This window comes from Micromys minutus (genome assembly GCF_963924665.1).
Source record: "Micromys minutus genome assembly, chromosome: 1".
In the NCBI taxonomy this organism is placed as follows: Eukaryota; Metazoa; Chordata; class Mammalia; order Rodentia; family Muridae; genus Micromys; species Micromys minutus.
Genome location: NC_137969.1, coordinates 98,587,154 through 98,602,969, shown reverse-complemented (window position 1 = coordinate 98,602,969; position 15,816 = coordinate 98,587,154). Strand labels below are relative to the sequence as shown.

Sequence of the window (15,816 nt, the reverse complement as noted above, 5' to 3'; positions counted from 1 at the left end):
GAGGCCCGAGCATTGGTGTGGTCAGAAGTGTGAAAGGCACACACGGGACGTTCTCCAAGGCCCTGGCCTGGTTTCATAGATTAGAACACAGGCTCTCAATACAGTGCCACAGAGTAAAGAAATCTGCCATCCCACAGGAAAACAGGCCAAGCTGGGCCAGAGAGGCTGCCAAGCCCTGTCTTACAGTCCTGAAAGAAGACTGAGCTTTGGTGAGGGGCTGAGGGGGTAAGGGGTTGAGGGGGTAAGGAGCTGAGGGGGTAAGGAGCTGAGGGGGTAAGGGGCTGAGGGGGTAAGGAGCTGAGGGGGTAAGGAGCTGAGGGGGTAAGCAGCTGAGGGGCAAGGGCTGATTCAAGACCCTCAGGTTCTCCCAACCAAAGCAGCCTATGCACACCATTACCCTCTTGGCACACTGGTTTCTCTTTCCATTTTACTTTCTAGATTTACTCTGGAATCCTAAAAGAAAAGAATAATTTCAAGAAATACATCTATTAAAAACCAGGGAGAAACGGGTAGACAGAGAGTGAGGAGACGCCACATACCTTGCTGAATATTCTTGTTCCATGGGTTTTACCATGGAAATATTTACATAATAGAGAAAGTAAATCCAACAAAGGGTAAGGCAGTGAATACCAGGAAAGTTTACAACAATACAGGCCAATGGAACAGAAAGGGGGTCTAGAAGGGAAAAGATGGAATGTTTGACTGACTGAGCTGGAATAAACAGCTTACCGCATGAAACAGAATCAACATTCATCTTTCTTACACCACATACCAGGTAAATTCCAAGTTCTTCAAAGTAAGGAAATGAAAACTGAAACCATTAAAAACAGAGCCTTCTGGGAAGGGAGAGAGAGGAATTTTCTTCAGTGATGTAAAGAAGTCCACCCATTCTCACAAAAACAGCCCTAATAAATGCCAGAGGTGCACAAAACCCAAAAAGCTTGACTATCAGGAGGGAAGCCTGTTGGAGTGGAGCTCAGCAGAAGGGGGAAGGAGTGAGAAAGGAGATAGAGAAAATACCCAAGATGCATTGCATACATAATACACACGGACAAACTCAGAGCAACAAACTGGATCAACGGCTCAGCAGGGAAAGATGCTTGCCACCAAGCTTGATGACCTGAGTTCAGTCTCCAGAGCCTAACTCCCAAAAGTTGTCTTGGCACCTCCAGACCTGTGACAGAAACATGCTCATGCACACACACATACACATACAAAATAAGTAAGTATAAAGCAAGTGTGTGTGTCGACTTCTAAACAGGAACTTCTCATATCAGGGCTAGAGAAACGGCTCGGTAGTTAAGAGTACTGCCCGCTCCTGTAGAGGTCCTTGGGTTCAGTTCCCGGCACCCACAAGGGGGCTCACAATCATCTGTAGCTTCAGTTCTAAAAGATCAGACATCCTCTTCTGACCTCCACAGGCACTGAATACATACATACAAGCAAAGCACCCATATACACAAAATTAAGTCTTTTTAAAAGTGATTTTATATTATTTACACATACCATAACTATACATGTATTTGATAATCAGAAATGAAGTAAAAGCAAGAAGTTAAATTAAAAAAATAAAAACCAAGCCAACTTTTGTAAGAGCTCCAGCAGAGCTCAAGAAGACTTGAAGCACTACAGGTGACATGTAAACTCTATGGGCCAGGCCAAGAGACAACCCAGTGGCAAAAGCACTCCCCCCCAGTCTGGTGACCCACTTTCAAACCCAGAGCCCACAGAAAGGGTGTACAGGTGATGGAAACTCTTGAGGAAGATCAGAGGCAAAGAGGAAGTCACCTGGAAATCACAGGCCAGCTAGCCTGGAGTACAGTTAAAGGTAGAAATGAGAGACCCTGCCTCAAACATACACGGTGAACAGTGACTCCCAGAAGTCCTCTGCCTCCACGTCCCTGTGGTGCACACATCGTTTTTACAACGTGATTTTTCTGTCTGAATCACAGATTGCATATTATGATTTATAATGGAGGACTAAGACAGTGGGAAGACGCAGGGCACTTACTCTGCAGAAGTGCTATCTAGAAAGTTCAGAAAAGATGGGGGGGGCAGGAAGATTAACAGTCAGGAGGTGGAATGAAATACTAATATATGAAATCTATAATCTATAGAGATTGGGACATCCATTGTCAAGTTTCCAAACAACCTGTGAGTATTTACCAACTGATACGGATCCGCTTTGTGAAACCAAAACAGATTTCAAGATGCTTGAAGCTCCTATCAGCCCAAGAAAACAGACCCTTTATGTGGAACTTGTCTATTCTGCAGACACTGGTGACATAAATAAAAAACTCAGATGCCTTTCAAAAGCTACCATGACAATAAAGACACCGTGAGCCCCCATGCTCACTAAAGGCTTTAGGTCCTGTGGTTTATCTTCAATAAGGCAGGGGTTTTCAATAGCATACTACAATGTGTAAACAGCTATGTGCAAAACCTTAGTCCCAACATAGATGTTGTACTCTTGGCAAAAACTTAACTCAAATTAGACCACAGGTCTAACACTGAAGGACAAAACCCACAGAGCTCCTAGAAGCTAACGTAGGAGAAAACCTGGATGTCTTTGGGTCTGATGATGAATGCACTAAGGGCTCATCTGTGAGAGAAAGAACTGATGTTAGACTTAAAATAGTTTCTCTGTCCTGTGAAGATGCTGTTGAGGAGGGTTGGAGATGTAGCTCAATGGTCAAGCACTTGTCTAGCACATGTGGTATCCTGGGTCAATCCCCAGAACCACAGCAATAAGACAGACAGATGCTTCCAAGAGGACCAACGCAATGAATGTGGAAGGCCTCACCTACAACCTCAGCATTAAACATGCTGAGGCAGGATTCTAAGCTTAAGGCATAGGCCTGTTGGAGGTTGGTCTTGCACTCTGTGTATTCAGATGCTGATTTCTGTGCCCAGAGGTCTAGTTACAGTCTGGACACTGGCATTGAATACTGAAGAATCTCTAGTATCAATGTGGTGTAAAGAATGTTCCCTAATTATTTCTGATTGATTAATAGAAGGCTGAACAGCCAATGACTGGGCAGAGTAAATAGAAAGGCTGGACTTCCAATCCCAGCCAGTGGTCTATGTGAAAAGAGCCAGGGAGAAGGAGTTGGCCACAAGGCAGGTGAGTGTCCAGTAAGTAAGGGCCATGTGGTGGGAAAAAAAAGAAGGTCACCAATAAAGTCGAGCAGGAGGAGGAGTCACCAAGGGAGTTTGCCATGAGGACACATATGAAACAGAGCAAGCCAGGGCAATTCAAACTGCAAGTAACTCAGGACCTATGGCTGAGGCCTATAGCTAGATAGAATAGAATGTTAGGAATAGTTCCTCAGTGATTGTGCTTAAAGCTTGTTGAATAAATCGATAGGTCTTGTCTTCATTGGAGAGTTAGCCAGGTTAGAAAAATATGGTCAATTTAAAATTTGACCCTATATTTGAAGTCTATCCTAGTTAGAATTTCACTGCTATGAACAGACACCATGACCAGAGCAACTCTTACAAGGACAACATTTAATTGGGGCTCATTTATAGAAGGAGCTGAAGCATTTTACACCTTGTTCTGAAGGCAAACAGGAGGGGACTGGCTTCCAGGCAGGTACGATGAAGGACTTAAAGCCCACACTCACAGTGACACACTGACTCTGACAAGGACACACCTCCTAACAGTGCTACTTCCTGGGCCAAGCATATACAAACCATCACATTGTCCTTGTGGAAATACAGAGAGAATCTTTACAGACTGTGTGGAAGCACCACCTATCAATTAAAAGCCAATGGCCAATGAGCTGAGGCAGGATTAGAAGGTGGGACATCCTATAGAGACAGATAGGACTCTGGGAAATAATGAGGCATGGGAGAGTTCACCCAGAACACTAAAGGAGATGATCATATGAGACTGAGGAGCAGTAACCAACCATGAGGTAGACTTAGACTAGTTTACATGGTTGTTATGAGCTCAGGGAACAAGCCAGAGCTATTGGCCTAAGCATTTAATCATATATATGTCGTCTCAGTTATTTTGGGAAACAAAGAAGCTGGTGGAAAAGCATGCAGCTACAGACTTCAAAATAGGGGAATGGCAGTGCTGGGTGTGGCAGCACATGCCTTTAATCCCAGCACCTGACAGGCAGATCTCTGTGAGCCTGAATCAGCCTCATCTACACAATGAGTTCCGGCCAAGACAGGAGTACTCAGCAAAGCCTGTCTCAAAGCAAACACACAAAGAAGCCTAAACAATAAGGATGGATAAAGGATGGGCAGATTAGGAACTATCAGAACTCAGTCTGGGAGCTCTGTAGCAGATCCGTGTGCAGTAGAAGAGGTGAGTCCTCAGCCCTGCCCCACCTCTACAAGTGGGGTGAGGCCCACCCTTGGATTCCAGGCTCTCAAGCATACCCCGTGGAATCCGTGACTGCTGACACCTCTCCTTAGGGAAGTAGTGCTGAACTGATGGTTGTTCAAGGGCTCCCTGAGTCACCCATCCCCTCAGGAGACCGAGGAACCCACAGGTCACAGGTGGTCACCGTTCCTTAATCTCCTTAGACACTTGATAGCTCACTGTGTAAAACTGTAATGTGTCACCAACAGAGACCACTGACAGTCTGCTTTGGTGACAAGCAGACCAGGACTCTTCCTTGCTGCACACACGAGGCTGCAGTGCCAGCTGCCCACCCTGGACGGCGGGGTTGCAAGGGAATCTCAGCCTCCTAAACTTCCAATACTCACAAAGCCAGGAAAAGGAAAGAGGCATCCAAATGCCCCCGGCACAGTGACCGGTCAATTTCAGTAGCCACTGTTCTTCCCGAAACCCTCTCCCCACCCTCAACTTCTTACGTACAGACTTTGACTTCTCACTTCTGTTTTAAGGAAAATGAGGTTGGTGTTGCCTTTGAAGAACACAGTGTCATGAGCAATGATGCAGACAAGGGATGCAGGCGCTCCAAGGCCTGTGGAGTATTGCAGAGCTCAACCCGAACATATTCCTCTTTCCGCTCTATTTTTAGCCGTGTGAGTTCAGGACACAGTGCGGTGTCCCAGAAAAGCAAGCAGAAGAGAGACTTGGGATTCATTTTCAAGGGAAGTGACAGGTTAACTACAGGCCTGGCCTACGTTAATCTTCAAAGTTGCATGAATCTTTCTCATCAGAAATGACAACTGTGATAGTCACTAGCTACCAGGCACATGTGCACAGCAAGGTCTGCTGCTGCTGGAGACTGCCCTCTCCCCTTTCTGTAAGGCACGGGGTGGGAGCTGACAGTGGCCCACTGACCAACAGGGATATGCAACATTTAGCTAGAGAGTTAGAGGTCAGAAGCTGCATAGATGAGGATGACCACGTTGTCAGCCAAACCCAGCTAGCAAGTCATGTTGTGCCTGGGGTTTTAGTGCAGTCAGGCCCAAGAGCTGAACCTCACTCAGACTGTGCAGTGGCCATCAAATCAGAGGGAGGGACAATGACAGACACACACTGCTTCTCATTGCTAGCCTAGAAACTTAATAACCCTTAGCCAAGTACCTCAACTCAAATACCTCATTGACCATGAGAGAACACAGGAAGGCTCTGGCCAGGGATGAGAGGGGAAAGGAACACCAATATTTGAAATATTGTGTTTAAGTGTGTGTGTATGGTGGGGTGCTTGGGAAATGGAACAAAAAAGTAGGAGATTAGCAATATGCAATTACTGGTGATGTCTTAACACTTTATACATTTTATAGACTTGATCTGAGCAAGACAGAGCTAAAGGCCGCTGCCTTATACAAGAGTCATATAATACTATAACCATAGGTTTTTAAACAGCTCAGCTTTGACTCAGACATCCTGTGGGGAAGGTTTATCCTGGGAGCTTGTAGCCAACAGATCCCATCCTGCTTAGCTGTATAGTGTCCTTTGCTGGTGGATTTCATTTTAGCACACAGACTTTAAGTCACTAGAAAGCTCCATATAGAACTGGTGTGTAACCAGATTACATAACAGGGCTCTGATACAAACAGGAAAGAGGTCTAACCGTGAAAGAATGGGGCCTGTTCTCTCAGACCTTGGACTGAGAGGCCACGAAGGGTCTTCCTTCCAGAGAAAGCTCCCAGGCCCAGGTCCTTCCCTAACTTGGTGTGGGACTGACTCACACAGCATGAGCAGACACCCTCCCAAGTGACTGTCTCACTTAGGCACTGCAACTCTACCTACATCACCAGCTCTCCCTGGAGGAAAGCTGAGTCGGTCCAACGTGGAGAATCAATGTCCAGCCTTGGTTCATTCTTTAAGGTGACATTTTGTGTCTCCTAATTTAGCCCTTCACAGATGTCCCCTCTTCTGGGCTTGTTGTCCCTGACTATGTCATAGCAAAGCTTTCTTATAGGTATTTCCTCTTCCTTTGTTCCTTTTCTTTTGAGAGACAGGGTCTCTGTGTAATCCTGGCTGTCCTGAACTTGCTATGTAGACCAGGCTAGCCTCGAACTCCAAGTAATACCTCTGCCTCCAGTGCTGAAATTACAGGCCTGCACCATCACACCTGCGCCATCACACCTGGCTCATATAGATACTTCCTGAAAGCCTATGATAAAGCTTGGGATCCACTACATCTTGAATCTCTTTGCTTTTAGAATTCAGTGACACCAGCATGTTTTGGGTTTGCTGTTGTTGTTTTAGAAAAAGGAATCTGAATCTGCTGGAGACTGCTCTCTCTCCTATACATAAGGCATGGGGCAGGAGCTGACAGCAGCCCTGATCACAGCCATAAATACTACACTATCACTAACATGTCACCTCAATACCAACAGAAATCCCAGGGGACCAGAAGTAATGTCCCATGTCTTTTCTAACTTTTAAAAAAAGATTTGCTAATTTTATTTTATATGCATGGGTGTTTTGCCTGCATGTATGTGCAGTAAGCACACACGGTGCCCTCGGAGGCACCAGATCTCTGATATATGAGTTAGACAGCAGTGGGCTGCCATGTGGGGGCTGGGAAGGCAGCTCATGCTCTAACTGCTGAGCCATCCCTCCATCTGAGCAGGGAGAAGCTCCGTGGTTTTCTGGGACTGAGGCAACAGTCAAATGTCTTTAACGTATCGCTCATCATAAAGTTCCTCGGTGAGCTAGGAAGCCTATGCAGCAGTTAAGAGTGGGTACTGTTCTTGCAAAAGACCAGTGTGGTTCCCCGCATCCCTGTCAGGCAGCTCACAACTGCCTATAACTCCAGCAACAGAAGATCCAATGTCTTCTGGCCTCCAAAGACACCTGCATTCACGAACACTCCCCATACCCTAAATATATGGCTCAAAATAAAGTAAGTCTTTTTCTTAGGGTCCCCAATTCCATGAAGTCTGTCAGGAGCCCTCTGAGAGATGCTAAGCTAATAGGTGGCCTTCCTGGAAGTGGCCCACCATTTTTGCATGGCTTGGATGGGTGAGCCCTGAGAGGCAAGGTCCCAAGAGACATCATGTCAGGATTGCTTCTTGTAGCTGATATGCCTTTCTTGTCACTATTACATAGCCTAAAGATGCCTGGGCTTCAGCCCACCCTATTGGGCAAGTTTCCTGCAGATCAACATGAAGATGAACTTTCATGAATTAATGCTGTTTAGATGAATTAATGATTTTGTAGAATTCCTGATTTGACTCAAATAATTTTAGGAAGAAAGCTTTAAGAGATAGTTTTAGTTGATTTGCCAGAAAGATATAATGAAGTTAAAAACAAGAATAGAATGTGCCCACTCCTCATAGGAGAGTAAATAAAGGCTGCATTATAAAAAAAAAAAATACAATGAACCTTCATAATCACACTAAAACGAGAAACAAGCTTGGGACAAATTTGTGATCAAAGAAAACATCCCTCTAGGTCAGGTCCAAGGATGAAGCCACAGGTGTGCACTGTGATAAATAAAGCAAGGCCACGTGAAACCGTTGCTTTGAACTTGTAATGAGCCAACAGTATGAAATGCTGCTTTGAACTTATTGACATCCTTCTGTAACTTCTTTTGTGTAACAGTTTCCCTGAGAGGTAACTTTCTAAAGAACGTTTGTCTAAGACACTGTAAGAAGGCCAGAGAAGAAATGAAGTGGTGGCTTGGGGCCCAGCCCATCCATCCAAATATATATGTGTATGTGTGCTCGTCTGCATCTAAGTGTGCAAAAACACTTGAGGAGTGGATGAGACAGAGGGTCGGGCCTGACCAGAGTGTGTGTCTGAATGTGAGTATGTATGTGTGAGTATGTGTGTATGAATGTGAGTGTGTGTGTCTGAGTGTGTGTATGTGTGAGTGTGTGTATGAATGTGTATGAGTATGTGTATCTGAGTGTGTATATGAATGTGAGTGTGTCTGAGTGTGAGTGTGTGTGTATGAGTGTGTATGAGTGAGTGTGTATGTGTGTTTGAGTATGTGTGTGTGCATATTATATATAAATGACTAATTCTTTTCCTTTATTTTCTTTCTGGTTCACAATGAGTTACTGAGCTCCAAGCCTCTCTCACCTCAGCAGTGAGGGGCTCTGAGAGAGAGAACACTAGCAATTAAATCTTTTCCTCTCAGTTCCCTGCAGCTGCTAGCAAGTTTAGTACCAGAAGTCAACAGCTTTTAATCTTAGAACAGAGAAGAGTTTAGAAAGGTAAGTATTACCAAAGGTCTAACTTTTGCCCTCACCAAACCATGTTTTGCCCCTGCAAACCGCTGATGCCAACCCTCCTGATCTGCTCTAGCACCTGAATGCCAGATACTCTTAGGGGGAGTAAGATGGTGACGGGGTAGAGCCTGTCCTTGACTGCCTCCCTGTCCTGTCCTTGTGCCAACACTTGTTTGCTTTGGTTTTGTTTTGTCTGATGCTGATTGTTCCAGAATCAGTGGAGCAGCCCTCTCAATAGACAGGGCTGCTCTGACCTCTCAGCTGGCTGGCCAGGAGGCCGGGGACCTTTCCAGACTGTTCTCCAAGAGCCTCCGTCATTGGATACCTCAAGATACCCACTTGCCAAACTCTCTTGTCTGGTGCTGAATGCCCCCATGTTTTGTGTTCAGAAAGATTCTTGGAAGTCTTTGAGGATTTCTTGGGTCATGTGGAAACACATAGGGCTTAGTTAGCTCTGAGAGACCCAGGTGGGTGGATCAGTTAGAAAATCAGCAAGTCACAGTGGGCAAGGACAGCTCCTCTTACCATGCTTAAGGGAAGTGGCAACCCAGTCACCTCAGAATAGAACCTCCTGAAACTCTGCAGGCTGCCCCCGCCTCAGCCCTAGCTCATGGGGCGGGGACTGTGATGCTCACCATACAAGCACTAGAGCAGCTCGAGGACCAGAGTGAAGGTTAATACTGTCACCTCAGCAGGGTCTAAAATCACCCTGGAGACACCCCCTGGGCATGGACATAAGGGAGTTTCTACACTGGGCTAATTAAGGTAGGATGGTCCACCCTACACAGTAGCATCCTATGGCTGGTGCCCCTGGCTGAGTAATAAGGAGAGCAAGCTGAACACCAGCATGCATGTTTCCTGACTGTGGACACAGTGCCAGCAGCTCTCTCATTCTCTGGCCACCATGGCCCTGCTACGGTGCGCACTCCCTTCAAACTGTGAAATAAACTCACCCTTCCTCCAGTCATTTTGCCTGTTTCTTGTCTCAGAAACAAGAAAACTAACTACTACAGCAGGGAGCCTAGGGACATCCTTCCTGATCCAGAAGGCTCTACAGTTTGGGTCCCTCTTGTGTCTCCAGCAGACCTTTCAAAGGTAAGGAAGAGGCTGGTTCATCTTTCAAATGGGTATCCCCAGATCCACCCCAAGGCTGCTGCAATTGTTTAAGACAGCAATCTCCCTGTAGGAAGGGCAGAGAACCAGACGTGCAGAAAAGTTTTAACAATGTCTTCCAGGAGACACTTGTTGGCACTGGCTCAGTCCCTGTTCTGCATCACAGTCCTGTGTCACCCACTGCCTGTCACTGACCTGTACCTGTTCTGGAGCAAAGTTCTCTGGGTCCGGCATCTGTACCAGACCTATCACAATCTGGCCCCACAGACTGAGTGAGCACTGGAACCTTCTGAGAACAGTGTCACGGTGCACATGGCTCTGTTCAGAGAGGTGCTTATCAACTTGATACACCTGGGAAGACGGAGCCTCAACTAAGGAACCTACACCAACAGACTGGCCTGTGGGCATTTTCTTGATTGCTAATTGATGTATGAGGCTCAGCCCACTGTGGGCAGCGCCATTCCTATGCAGGTGGGCCTGGGCTATATAGCTGAATACAAACCTGGAATAGAACTTGCACGCAGTGTTAACCCATGTCTCTACTGCTATTCTTGCTCCATTCCTGCTGTGCTTTCCCTTGGAGGATCACAATCTTGTGAGATAATCTCCTTCCTGTATCAAGCTGGTTTTACTTGATGTTTTACCACAGGAATAGAGAAGCAAACTAGAATGCCGGGTACTCCACCTCAACTCTAGGCCTGTTTCCTCATCTGTAGAGGGAGAAGCATGCCTGGCGCATACGGTTCTCACTGGTAAGCATACATCCCAAGGAGAAAGTCAAAAGTCCCCAAATGTGTGCAAACACTTCATGACTCCAACAAAATGACTACTTCTCTAGGCTTGATGATCATGAAAATGTCACCTCCCTCATAGCTGTGTCTGATTCAGGGAGACCTGGGAGCTGCTGTGGTGAGAGGTGTGGGCAGTCCGGAAGCAGTCCAGCAACCCTGCTACTGGCTGTGCCGGTTTATAAGAGGTGCCCTGTCTTGCTAAATCTGCCCTTTCTCTTAGAGAAGAAACAGTCACAAGAATCAGGGGAGCGTCTTCCTGGTACCCAGGAAGCTCTCCCAGTTAACCAATGCCATTACAAAGGACAGCAACACCTGGGGCCTTCTGAGCCCCGTAAAGGACATGTGCAGACCAGGCCAGTCCTTCTGTGCTTTGAGGCCTGGTTTTCTCCTCACTAAAATGAGGAACAGTATCTGTCCCTTCCCAGCTTATCTGCAACAGTGAGGACAATATAAGATCAGATCTGTGGGAAGGACCACTGCCCTGAGAAGTGGCGGAATCCAAGACCTGGACAAGCAAAGCTTGTGGTAAAACTAAGGAATCCCACTGAGCTTAAAAGGAAACGTATGGAAAGTGGTAGGTCGTGGACTGGCGACACAAGAACCAGCTTTCCTTCAGTGTGAGCATTGGCGTGAGCAATGGCATGAATGACACACCCAGTCAAGCCATCATGAGCCACTACTGAGAGCACAGAAAGAAGGGAAGATCAGAGAGAGAGGGGTGGGGGGGTTGGACATCTGATCAACAGAAAAAAAAGTGACCTGGGAAAATATAGAATAAAAGAAATGAGAAAAATCCCTATTTCATAACTGCTATAGGTGTCAAGGTCGTCCTCAGCTCTTCAGAGTCCCAAACAAACAACAGATAATAAATAAAAACCCAAACCCCCAACCCTTGTCCAGCATAACCACCATGGTCTCTCCACAGGATGGTCCCGGGAGACTAGAGACAGTGGGTGAAAGATGCGGGGGAGGGGGGGTGGAGTGGGGAGGTGCAGATGCTACTGCAGCTGAACAAGGGGCATGACAAGCCGAACCAGGTGCACAGGGACAGTCAACACCACCCCACCCTACCCAGAGCCTTCAGCAAGGCCTAGGTCTCCTATTGTGAGAGCATCCCAGACCAAACAACAGTCAGCACAACCGCTGTCGAGCCAACATGGGCTCGAAAGCATCAGCACTACAGAAGACTTGAAAACATCTAGAACCTGGAGAGCTACGCAGGATGACACAGACCAGGCAAGCCTGGCAAGGGACACACCAACCCAAGGTACTGAAACGGACCCTGAAGCAAAAAAGAAATCCAGTGTCATAGGTGACATTACTAAGGTAACTCTGAAGATTTGAAAATGAGGTACCTGACAGCCAAAAATACAGAAGAACCTGTACACAAAAACTGTGTGTGTGTATGTGTGTGTGTGTGTGTGTGTGTATTGTTATCAAGTAACTGAGGTAAAATGTTAGCCGCTCGTGGATCTATTGTAAAAGCAATTACTGTTCTGTGACTCTTCCAGAGGTTCTATAAGTAGGGAAAGGTCCTGTTAGTCCTTGGAAAGCTCACAGACCCACCACATCCAACCCCCGGTGCTGGCTGCTGGCTTGGGAACACTCACCGGTCAGGTATTCCAGGACAGCAGCCATGTACACAGGCGCCCCCACTCCGATCCTATACTTAGGGTGGCCTTTCTTGATGTACCGCAGCATCCGTCCCACGGGGAAGATGACTCCGGCCTTGGCTGACCGGGAGGTCTTGGTAGATTTCTTCTTCCCACCACGGCTCGACATGACGATGGCCCCAGAGACAGATCAGCAAGCTCGCTGTGAAGGCAGGACACACAGTCAGGGCCACTGGAGACAGCTCATTACCCCTTTTCCGGGAATACTATGGTCTTTTCACAGGGACAGACGACAAAACAGCAGGCAGCTGCTGTGCCCACTGAGCCTGCCGCATCATTTTTGTGCTTGGCTGGAGCCGTCTGATCCTTGCAAAGAAAATAGACAGCTTCGCACATTTTATCCTGTGACATCAATTTTATTGGTCACTTCCATTTAAATGTTATACTGACAATGACTGCTCCTAAGTGTCTTGCTTTTATGTCTCATGGTGTAAAAATAATAAAGTAGGTTTCGAAAAATTTAAGCCTACAATGTTAATATTAAATAATCATAAAAACTATTGGACTTAGCATAATTTTGATTATTGTATCATTAATTTAACAACTTAATCATTATTGCCAGTTTGTATTGGGTACTGATCTAATGGATACATAATTCAATAAATTATTTTTCATAAAAAATAATGATTTTTGTTATGTTCTGTACATCTTTAATAATTTCATCTTTATGCACTTGGGACTGGAATAATAAATCTGTAATAAAATGGGAGGAAAACTACGGTCTCCACCTAAAATGGGACATACAGCCAAGAAGCTGTGTTCTTAAACTAGGACCTGGACAAGTGACAGGCAAGAGCCAGATGCCACACATTGGTATCTCACCCCTCCCAGAAGGAACAGCTTGTGGTCAGGAACAGCTCAACCCTTTTAAGACAGATGCACAGACCAGCTGTTCCCCAGGAGACCTGCAAGTGTGTCTGGGCTGCCTCTGTGGACAGCAGTATTAGCCAGAAGTCAGGAATACCAGGACCCGGCAAGTCCTATACATGTTCACTCTTTAAGGAGTGACATTTCCTTCTGCTTCCTTCTCTGACCAGAGAATCTGTAACAAAAGACTCCTGATCGTCAAGGCCATGGAAAGGGAACCTTCAAGGAGGATAACATAGATTGGGGGGGACCAGGCCTGAAAATGGGCACACCACTGCTGATCATGATCCATCAGTCAGAATTTAACCACACACCTGCATGTAATTACTAGAGAAGTTGGGGAAATGCACTGAAGCCATCTATCTGCTCCAGGGGTTGTGATGGGCATATGACAAACCAGTCTGAAAGCCAACCCTGAACCCATGGTCTGAGCGGCAAGCACAGTCTAACCTGTGTCCTACGCCGCAGCCTGATCTGAGGGGAGGACCGTTCTTCATCCTGGACGAGGTGACTTCCCAAGCAAGCACTCAGCCTCTTGTTAGTGCACCACTGACAAGATACTTAGCCAGAGAAGTCTACCTGTCCTTGCTGGGTTCCCCATCCGGGAGGGCATCATACCCGTTACCCAAAAGGATATGAGCACTGAGGGTCCCAGACATTCTAAAGGCAAAGAGACTGTTACCTAGTTACCACTGCGTGCTGGCCACCCCTTCGCTGTCAGCAGCCTAGGACCTGAAGATTCACCTACTCTAGATCTCTGAGTGACAGCCCTGTGTTGTGCGTTATCATGGTTTCGGTGTCCCATGCTTTCTCTAGCCTTCCATCCAGGTATTCAGAGGTCAGAAACTTAATCTGGCAATGGATTTACAGGCAGTGCCTTTGGTAGATGATTAGGATTAGGCAATGTCAAAGATGGAATCTCCATGATTGAACTGTGGTGGCTTTAAAGGAGGAAGAGTTTTAAGACTGACAGCTCCATGCACACACGCACGCACGCATGCATGTAATCCCTGAACCATGTCATATGATGCTCTACACAACCTCAGGATTCTAACAGGAAGGAGGCCCCTTAACCTTTTACCCCCACAACCCCTTTTATAAAGTAGCCTTCCTCAGCTCTCTCCTCATGGTACCAGGACATATGATCTCACTCTGAAGCTCCGTCATCTGTACACTGGGCACAACAGCACGCACCTCCTTGCTGGGGAAACAGGACATGAGAGAAGGCATTCTCCAACTGCAAGCTGCTTGACAAGCAAGGTGTGGCTACAGGGTACAATTTGTCCTCATAGCACAGATGGAGCCAGAAAGCTGCTGGTGAGGACTCTGCCAGAGGACTGGACAAGACAAGCAGCCCTGTAGAGAGTGCTCCTGAAGGGAGTGCTCCTGAAGAGAGTACTGTAAGGAGTGCTCCGGAAGGGAGTACTTTAGGGATGTGCCACAGACCCACCACTCCTAAATCACCTCCCTCCCACTCCACCCTTAGCCCCACAGCTCCCTAGACTCATGCACCCTTCCCAGACCTACTGTCCCACCTAGTGGTGCCCCGTCTTCTACAGCGGATACAAGCCCATCAAGGAGCTCCACATAATGGAATCTGCTATGGCTGTGCTTTCTGTCCCTACTGACATCCTGGCTAGGTCAGTTCTGATGATCTTCTTAGTCCCAGTAACTAGAGGTTCCTTTCCAGATTGACTGACTCAGTTATTCCTGATATAGCTTCAGGGACCCTCACTCACTCACACACTCACTCACTCAATCAATCAATCCTTATATAATAATTCCTTATATAATAATTTCCCTCTGCCAGCTCCAATACATGCATTGATATACGCATTGATCCTTTTCAATTCTATGTTCTCTTCAAATGCTTTTCCAACCCCCCTTTTCCAGCCTGCTCACCAGTCCAGATTTGTATATATCTGGGCTGGACACTTGCTACATTGTATCAATCACACCTGTTTTCTTAGCTGTCTCCGGTCCCAAACCAATTTACTCTGTTCACCACTGGAACCTTGCTTGCTATTTTGTAGCTGTTTAGTTGCCATTTCAATAAATGAGTTCCCATCAGCAGAGAACAGAGCTGCATGTCCAATGGTGAAGGACTCTAGCCATGGCTAGTGTGGTATCAGTGTGGCGCCTCCTCTGGGATTGTTCCATAACACCCATTTGTGAAGACGCATCTGTCAGGTTGCTGTGAATGCTGAGACCATCAAAAGTCAGGGAGATTGTGCCACCTTAGGAGTTCCCAGGAAGAAAAGGTCCTGATGGCTGAGACACAAGTCACACAAAGGATCATGGCTATGACCATCTATGGTCCTGTTTACCTTTCTTCTCAGCACTGTCTGAGTATTACCAGCCAGAGGAAACTGTTTATCTTCTTAACACCTGGACACTGACCCACAGATGCTAGAGCATCCCTTTATTAGGGGTGACCAACATTTTAACCAGCACAATCTGAAGCTTGAAGCTACAAGTATAAAGCTACATTCAGAGCTCTCCTAGGATGCATACTGCCTGAAGGTTGTAGACTTTACATGTAACCAGTCGGGGCACTCAAACCACAGGAATGATCGATTCTGAAGCCTTCACTATCTAAGCTACAAAGATATGCATACTGATTCTGAATGAAGTTATTGGTTAGGACTCCTAGGGGGTTGTATCAGAAAACCTGTATGTGTGGAGGAATCTCATCTATAAGTGTCCAAAACACTGTCAGTGAGGCCCACCTGCTCCATTCCCTGCAGCAGAAT

At 46.6% G+C, this 15,816-nt stretch overlaps 1 protein-coding gene across 4 annotated transcripts in view; it reads right to left on the bottom strand.

The window, feature by feature from the left end:
* The window catches only part of MACROH2A1 (macroH2A.1 histone), a 62,795-nt gene that overhangs the window by 43,957 nt on the left and 3,022 nt on the right, over positions 1–15,816 (bottom strand). For all 4 annotated transcript variants that reach the window (XM_080932640.1, XM_080932642.1, XM_080932641.1 and 1 more), the window contains exon 2: positions 12,134–12,338. In XM_080932640.1, the coding sequence (XP_080788766.1) occupies positions 12,134–12,305 (172 nt within the window). In that variant the 5' untranslated portion in view covers positions 12,306–12,338. The remainder of the gene's footprint in view (positions 1–12,133; positions 12,339–15,816) is intronic.